This window comes from Carlito syrichta, unplaced genomic scaffold, assembly GCF_000164805.1.
Source record: "Carlito syrichta isolate Samal-C Ts95f unplaced genomic scaffold, Tarsius_syrichta-2.0.1 Scaffold305872, whole genome shotgun sequence".
Lineage (NCBI taxonomy): Eukaryota > Metazoa > Chordata > Mammalia > Primates > Tarsiidae > Carlito > Carlito syrichta.
The window spans coordinates 283,889-292,353 of NW_007249968.1; the positions used below are offsets into that span (position 1 = coordinate 283,889).

An 8,465-nucleotide genomic window follows, 5' to 3' on the forward strand; every position below is an offset into this window, starting at 1 on the left:
TGAGACAGTGAGACTCCAATTCAAAAAAAAAAAAAAAAAAGAAAAGAAATTAGACTGGATAAAGAAAATATGGTGCATATACACGATGGAATATTACACAGCCATAAAGAAGGACAAAATCATGGACTTTGCAGCAAATTGGATGGAGTTGGAGACTATCATTCTTAGCAGTCTATCAAAAACAATGAACCAAATATCACATGTTTTCACTCATAAGTGGGACCTGAACACTAATCACAATAGCACAAGGGAGGGATTGGCAGTCACAGGGCACTGTCCCCCAGGGGCGGGGGTGGGGGAGTCACATGTAACAACACAAAGGGCACATGATCCTAAACCAGGGGAAGTGAGGACCAGTTGGAGGCCCAAACTTCACCTCCACATACATTACATGTGTACTTAATCCTGACTTGTACCCCACATCTTTATAATAAAATAAAGTAACAACAGCAACAAAAAGATAATCCAGGAATGCGTTCATTGCTTCTCCGCCCTTTGGCTAAGATGGAGTGCAGAAGCATCAGCATCCAAGAACAAATGGCAGAGTTAAGACTCCCACTTTGAGAACATACCCTTCAGAGTGAGCCCATAGCTTTGTAAATGCTTTTTTAAAAAGAAACAGCGACTTCAAAGAGAGCTTTTGAAAAATAGATTGTATTGAATGATAATATTAACCTTTGGAGAGACAGAATAGCATAATGTGTAAGACTGCCTAGGTTCAAATCCTGGCCCTGCCACTCATTGACTTATCACTTCGGTTAAGTTATTCAACCTTTGTGTGCCTCGGTTTCTTCATCTTTAGAATGGTGGTGATACGATTATCGTCTCATAGAATTTTGGGGATGATTAAGTGTGTTAAAGCTAAAACAAGTTCTTAGAATATTGCCTGGCATGTACCACTAGCTATTGTTTTTTCAGCTAATGTAAAACCTGAGATTGGGTAAGATGAACTATTTTGTACTCCAATTGTATGGTCAGGAGGGAAAAACAGATCATGTCAGCCAGAAACCAGCTTGACTTTGAGGGCCCACTGTTCCTGGCCGCTGACCTCAGGCAGTCCTGGTGGCTTCCCTCAAGTACTTTCCTTCTAGTGTTGCTGTGGTGGTCCCCTTCATTGTGGTTACTGAAGCGCACATTTAGCAAAAGGTGGCAGTTGTCTTCAGGGCACTGGAAGGCACAGGCAGGCCTCTGTTTGATTTGAGAGGGCAGCAAGGTCATCTAAAGTTTCTGCTTTCTCTGTTTGACAAAGTAAAGTGGTTTAAAGAATCTTATCAGAAAAATGTGATTAAACTCGATTTTTTCCCCCTCCCCTTTAACTAAGTCTTATTTATTTGGAAAGATTTCAAATTTTAATCACTTCATTTTGAGTGATTCTATTTACATTTCTAGAAATTGTTATTTTACTTGTGAAGTGATTGAAATGTAAAAGCACTTTTCAAGACAGAAAATGTCTGTGTGGAGATGAGAGGTATTTTCAGTCACTTTGCTAATTTCTGAGTATCTTGAGCTCATGACAGAAGAACAACAGTTACACTTCCATGGAAGGATTTGTACATGGTGATATATTTTGGTGTTCTTATTATGAAAGAACCTTTAAATATTTTCTTTCTGTGAGCACTCTTGACCCTTTGATGATTCCATAGATTGAACGGGACAGTTTTGTGAACAAATTTCCAGGCCTTCTCTATGTATATAAAGACGAGTTATATGTACGTGCTTGTTGTTATTTTGAAAACAGTATCAAACTCATGTATTATTCTGAAACTTACTTTGCTTTGTTCTCTCATAATGTGTCATAGAACATTTTTTCATGTCAAAAATCTATACATTTAACCAGTTCTTTTAATGACTGCATCCTATTCTGTCATGCGGATACTCTACAACTTATTTAAAGTTTCAATATTTGTGGACTTTTAGGTGACTTCTAATATTGGCCAAACTTTTGCATGACCTTTTCTTTTCTTTTTTCAGGGTTACCTTGGCTTTCATTGGGATCAGTTTGCTGGTTATAGGAACTACACTGGTTGGACAGCTGCCAGACAGCAGGTGAAGTATTGCCTTCCATCCAGCCATAAGCAGGACTGTCCTTTTTCTTAGCTTTGTTCACAAAAAGAATATTTGATTCCTTTGTATTGTGTTTTGGTCTCAACCAACTTATTAGAATTCTTCTTATTTCACCTTCATAGTCTTTCTTTGATTTTCATTGTCTTTCCATATAAATTGAAAGAAATCGTTTCTTCTGAGAAGAAACGAAGAGAAGAAAGTAAATAAACTGAGAAACCCAAAGAAAGAGAGTCTTACATATTGGCAGGCTCATAAGGCCAAGACTGGAGAGGCTTCTGTTTATCTTGTTCAGGGATTTGTAATAATAACCTACTTGGGTGGGAGCCACCTTCCATTAGAGTTGTGTCCAATTCTCTTGGTAGATGTTTGCCATCTAATACTAAACACGTCAATGAGAACGTAAGAATTGGACTGTGCTTGCTCAACAGGATAGAATACAATATGCTGTTGTGGAAGAGCACATTACAGCTTGGATTGTACTGTTTTTTAGGCATGCCCAGAGCTGCATAATAAGATGTTTTCTTTTCCTTTCAGCCTCAAAAACAGGCTGAGTGAGCTGGTCCATCTGACTTGCTGCCGGATCTGTGTGCGAGCCCTCTCTGGTACCATTCATTATCATAACAAGTGAGTGCTGGCGGGGTGCCTGCCTCTCTCAGGGTCAGTCCAGCATGAGATGGACAGGGGAGCCCTGGAAGTGGGTGGGGGAAGCAGGTGGAGTCAGAGCATGTGCAGTGTGTCCATCCTTGTTTCTCAGGGGGCACAGACATAACACAGAAAACACTTCATACACAGTGTCTATGTGTAAGAGTGTAATAATCAGTGTAGCTGTGTTTGATAATTGGGCATTTGTGGCATGCGAGCCAGGCCCTATTTCTCTCATAGGTCATTCCTGAGAGACAGGCACTGTTATCCTGTTTTCCAGGAGAGGAAATTGAAGCTCTGGGCTTGGTTGTTCAGGGTCACTTAAGTGAGGAAGTAGCAGAGTCAGGTTTTGAGCCAGGTCTATCTGATTTAAAAAATAATGAAGTTGACAGACAGGCCTGTGGTGTAGTAGAAGGAGGACTGACTAGAGTCTGGGGCCTTTTCTCCAATCCCTATCCTGCTGCTTCTAAAATGTCATAACTGAACCGAAGACAAAGTCTGCTTTTCTCTGTTGCAGTCATAGAGAATAAAGGTAGCTGAATGAAATTATTAGCCAAGTGACAATGATTTTGATTGCTTTCAAATTACTTTTCCTTTAACTCAGTTTCTTTTTTTAGATTTAACATCACTGCTTTAGAAGTTCTAGGACAAGCCTCTCTTTTATATTGTATTTTATTATTTGTTTTTATATGTTTGTGGGTGCAAATGCAGATTACTTCTGTGTGTATATTGTCGTGCAAACCTCTTTTTTTTTTTTTTTTAGCTGAATGGGTCTCTGTCTCACTTGTAGACAGGAAATATTTTGTCACTTGGCTTTACTATGTATTACCAACATAAAAGGCCCACTGACATTTTAAAATTTGATGATGTTTGTTTGTACTCTGAGTTTTGAAGTGAAGAGTAGAAGAAAACAGAGATGTAATCAGAGGAGATAAGTGCAGAAAAGGTGCTCTAGTTACATGGAGAAGAGTTCACAACTTCTTATGGAATTGCTTCTGATTTTAAAGAAAATATGCTGAGACATTATGTACTTAGTTCCTTTTTCTTCTTTGTATAGGCCCAAACCAAACTACTTTGCTTCATTGGTGTCAAATACTGGTTTAGCTCTAGGGTAGACATCAACAAATTTAGGTCCACAGGCCAAGTTTGGCCAGCCATCTGTTTTTTGTAAATAAAGTTTTATTGGAACACAGCCAGGTTTGTTCATTTACATATTGCCTATGGTTGCTTTTGTGTCACAACAGCAGAGTCAAGTAATTGTGATGGGGATTATCTAGCTTGCAAAGCCTGAAGTATTTATTGTCTGGCCCTTGATAGGAAAAGTTTGCCAGCCTCTGCTCTAGAAGGATGGAAGGGAGGAAACCATGGTAAATTTGCTCATGAAGTCACTAAAAGTGATATTTATGAAGATCAAAATAATATGAAAATACTTAAGATTAAATAAGCAAAACCCACGTATTATAAAGGAAAAAACATGGGCTCTTTAACTCACTCCCATCAGACTATCTAGAGATAATTTTTTAAAGATGGGACCATAAGCCTCCAAAAGTTATTTTTTAAAATATATTTTTAAAAGTAACATGAGTGTTTACATCTGTTCTGAAAAATAGTGACTATTGTTTAAGATTTTCGTATTTACCGTTGTTTGTATTTGCAGGCAGCACAGACCCCAGAAGGGAGGCATTTGTGTTGCCAACCACACCTCCCCAATAGACGTTTTAATCTTGACAACGGATGGATGTTATGCCATGGTAAGAGCAGCTCATGATATTTCAAGTAGTTGTGTTTTATGGATTGCTCACAGTTTTATTTTGGCACAGATTAGAAAGTTAGTTCTATATTAGAAACTTAACTGGGTGATACTATTGTAGCTATATAAGTTATGTAACATATTTACATGAGGAATATATGAAGGGGACTCAAAAAACCTGGAATTATCTTTTGAGGGCAGGCTCCTAGTAGTACAGGTTCCCCTGCTAGGTAAGTGTTCTAGGAACTCATCCACATCAGTGTACCAGCTAGCGTTGTTGGGAGAAGCTGCATTCAACTTCAGTGAATTTTTTTTGGAGATTCCTTCAATGCATCTGCTCATTTTGTGATGGATGATTTATAAGCACACCTGCCCACACCTCTCAGAGTATTTAGCAGTTTTTGACTAAAAACAGCATGACACTTGTGTCCCAACTTTCCTGTTCATCCTGTCTTACCCCAAGCGACTTTTTTTTTTGATTCTCCGAATGAAAAAAGTCCTCAGAGGAAAGTGTTTTGCCAGTGTGGAAGAGGTGAAACAAAAAATGGCAGAAGCACTAAAAGGCATCAAAATGGACAAGTGCAAAAGCTGTTTTGAGCAGTGGAAAAAGCATCTCAAAAGGAATATTGCATCAAACAGAGAGTACTTAGAAGGTTTAAACATGTAAGAAAAATACACAATTTTTTTTGTTTTTTTAATTTTGGTAGTTTATGGGTTGTTTTTTTGTTTTTTGTTTGAGTTGGAGTCTCACTCCATCGCCCAGACTGGAGTGCAGTGGCCGCTCCCAGCCACCGCAGCCTCGCCCTGCTGGGCTCCGGCGATCCTTCCGCCTCAGCCTCCCAAGTAGCTGGAACTACAGGCGCGCGCTACCATGCCCGGCTAATTTTTGATTTATTGTAGAGATGGGGTCTCGCCAAGTTGCCAAGGTGGGTCTCGAACCCACGGGCTCAGGCAATCCACTCACCTCAGCCTCCCAAGGCGCAGGATTACAGGTTGAGCCACTGAGCCCGGCACAATTTTTTACAAACAAATTCCGTTTTTTGGGGTCCCCTAGTATAGTACAAGAGAAGGAAAGAAAATAGCCATTTTATTTAAGGTGGTAAAAAAAATTAAGTTACTGAAATATAGACATATTTGAGATTGGTTGGACTTTGTAAAGTTGATTACCTTTTGCTTGTAAAATCTCTGCTAGTGTTCAGTATGTTTTGCAACATTGAATTCTTCCTTCTCAGAGTTGTACAAATCCCTTAGCCAGCCAATTAGTCCTCTCTTCCTTCGGAGAGTTATATGCAATTAAAAACAAAAACAAAATCCAGCTCTTTAATAAGAATCTAGCAAGAAAGGAAACTATTTATACCCCGTTGCCTGTCTTAGTCCTTGTCCACACCCAAAAAGAAAGAAAATGAAACAAAACCCCAAAACAAACCACAAAGCCCACAGTGAAACCAAATACCACAGAACACCCTTTCACAGATGAATAGAAATCATATTCTGGCATTTTTTTCAGATGTATTGCCCTTACAAATGTGTCAAGATTTCCTGCATTTCCTCTGTGTGGCAGGAAAATTCTGGAGGATAATTGAAGTTGCATGATGGTTAAATATGTCCTCAATGTGGAGTAAGAGTGATTGGACAAGGGCCCCAGGGGTCTTATTTTCATATTTTCATGGTGATTGGTTGGGCTTCTGAGAAAGAAGATGGGTTTTATTTTACTCCAGTGATTAATAGTCATGGTCTGGTGTGTTTTTCTGAGAAGGTATCTGAAGGGAGCCATTATTGATTATGTGTCTGCTGTAGGTAGGAGAATGAGAAATACTGGCACATGTGCAGGTATTTGATTGTCTGTGGATTATATGATCATTGAGGGGGTTTCTGAGGACACTGTAATAATTTCTACTTATTGCCGTATGTTTAATCTGTCTAAAATATATGTTTAGATATATAACCTTTGGACAACTACATTTTAACACATTATTAAATTTCTCTAAATAATGGAGCTCTTTCTGAATCTAAGGCAGCTTTAGCTACCTTTATGAAGAGACTTATGGGAATTAGTAGTTCTTGATCTTTTTTTTAGGGTAGGAATCAGTTGACAGTTATATACCTTTTTAAAGAAAAAACTAACATATATCTGCATCATGCAAACACAGTTTTGTGTATAATTTCAAGGTGTTTATGGATCCCCCTAAAACCCATCCAAGGACCCTCATAATAACAACTTTAATGGACCCCAGCATAGTTCTGGGTGTTTGTCATAATTCTTGTATTTACGTTGATGAGCATTTTCATCCATTATATTTGACCTCACTAATCCAATGAGGTTAGGACTGGTATTTTTATTTATTTATTATTTATTTATTTATTTTTTTGAGTTGGAGTCTCACTCTGTCGCCCAGACTGGAATGCAGTGGCCGCTCCAGGCCACCGCAGCATCGACCTGCTGGGCTCCGGCGATCCTTTCGCCTTAGCCTTCCACGTAGCTGGAACTACAGGCATGCGCTACCACACCCGGCTGATTTTTGATTTATTGTAGAGATGAGGTCTCGCCTGCCCAGGCGGGTCTCGAACCTGCGGGCTCAGACAATCCACTCACCTCAGCCTCCCAAAGGTGCGGGATTACAGGCTGAGCCACTGAGCCTGGCTGGTATTTTATTATAGATGAGGAAGAAGAGGCACAGGCGACCAACCTACCTGTCTCAATCTGTGTTGTGTTGTTATAACAGAAACTTATTGGCTCATAGTTCTGGAGACTGGGAAGTCCAATCTCAGCTGCTGGCATCTGGCAAGGGCCTTCTTGCTGAGTCATCACAGGATGGAAGGCCCAAGGGCCAAGAGCACAAGAGAGTGAACCCACTCCTGAGATCCTCTTTCATAATGGCATTAATCTATTCATGAAGGCGAAGTCCTCATGACCTAACACGTTCCATTATGCCCCACCTCCCAAAACTATTGCATTGGGGGTTAAGTTTTCAACGCTTGAATTCTGGTGAACATCTTCAAACCCTAGCACTGTCTTGTTATGATTTTGTACTTCTGAGACCTTATTCCTTCTGTGTCCTGATCAACAAGGAGTTGAGTGTAATCCATGTGTGACCAAGGGCCTCAATTTTATTGGCATTTCCCCTGCTTTTTGATCATGTTTAACTGCAGTTACGATATTAGCCAATGTTTAGAAAAGCATAGTAACTGCAGATGGTTCATGGGTTGAGTGGTAGAAACCTAAAGCCAACTGAATTTAGACCGGAGGTGGTACTGGGGAGAAGTGGGAGGAAGCTGTACTGCTAACCTCCAGGGATCCTAATTGGCCTCTTTTGGCTAAACATAAACTAAATATCTAAACAGCAATAAAGATCTCTTCTTAATGGCTTTTCTTTTGGAGTTGGAATCTCATTTTGTTGCTCAGGCTGGCCCGCAATGGCACAATCCTGACTCACTGCAACCTTGACCTCTTGAACTCAAGTGATTCTCTCCCCTCAACCTCCTGAGTAGCTGGGACTACAGGTGTGTGCCACCATACCTGGCTAATTTTTTGATTTATTATAGAGACGAGGTCTTGCCATGTTGCCCAGACCTCGAACTCTTGGGCTTAAGCAGTCCTCTCACCGTGGCCTCCCAAAGTGCTAGAATTACAGGTGTAAGCAACTGTGCCTGGCACTTTTGTTTTTTTTAAAAAAAATAATTTTTAAAATTGAGAAATAAAAATGTGTATATTAAAACAACATGATGTTTTAATAGATGTTTAGTGAAATGGCTAAATCAAACTAATTAACTTATTTATTATTTCACTCAATGACTTTTCTAAAGCCTTTTTTCACTTTTAGACATAAATCTCTACTTTTTAAAAATTAGAAATATTTTCAAGCTTACAGAAAAGTTTGGGAGGCCAGGGTGAGAGGATTGCTTGAGCCTGGGGGTGCGAGACCAGTCTGGGCAACTTGGTGAGACCTCGTCTCTACAATAAATCACAAAAACTAGCCAGGTGTGGTGGCATGCATCTGTAGTTTCAGCT

At 39.7% G+C, this 8,465-nt stretch overlaps 1 protein-coding gene across 1 annotated transcript in view; it reads left to right on the plus strand.

Annotated features, from left to right (window-relative positions):
• The window catches only part of GPAT3 (glycerol-3-phosphate acyltransferase 3), a 24,442-nt gene that overhangs the window by 3,458 nt on the left and 12,519 nt on the right, over nt 1–8,465 (plus strand). The window contains exons 2-4 of the mRNA XM_021714917.1: nt 1,972–2,046; nt 2,599–2,688; nt 4,364–4,457. Coding sequence (XP_021570592.1) covers nt 1,972–2,046; nt 2,599–2,688; nt 4,364–4,457 — 259 coding nt within the window. The remainder of the gene's footprint in view (nt 1–1,971; nt 2,047–2,598; nt 2,689–4,363; nt 4,458–8,465) is intronic.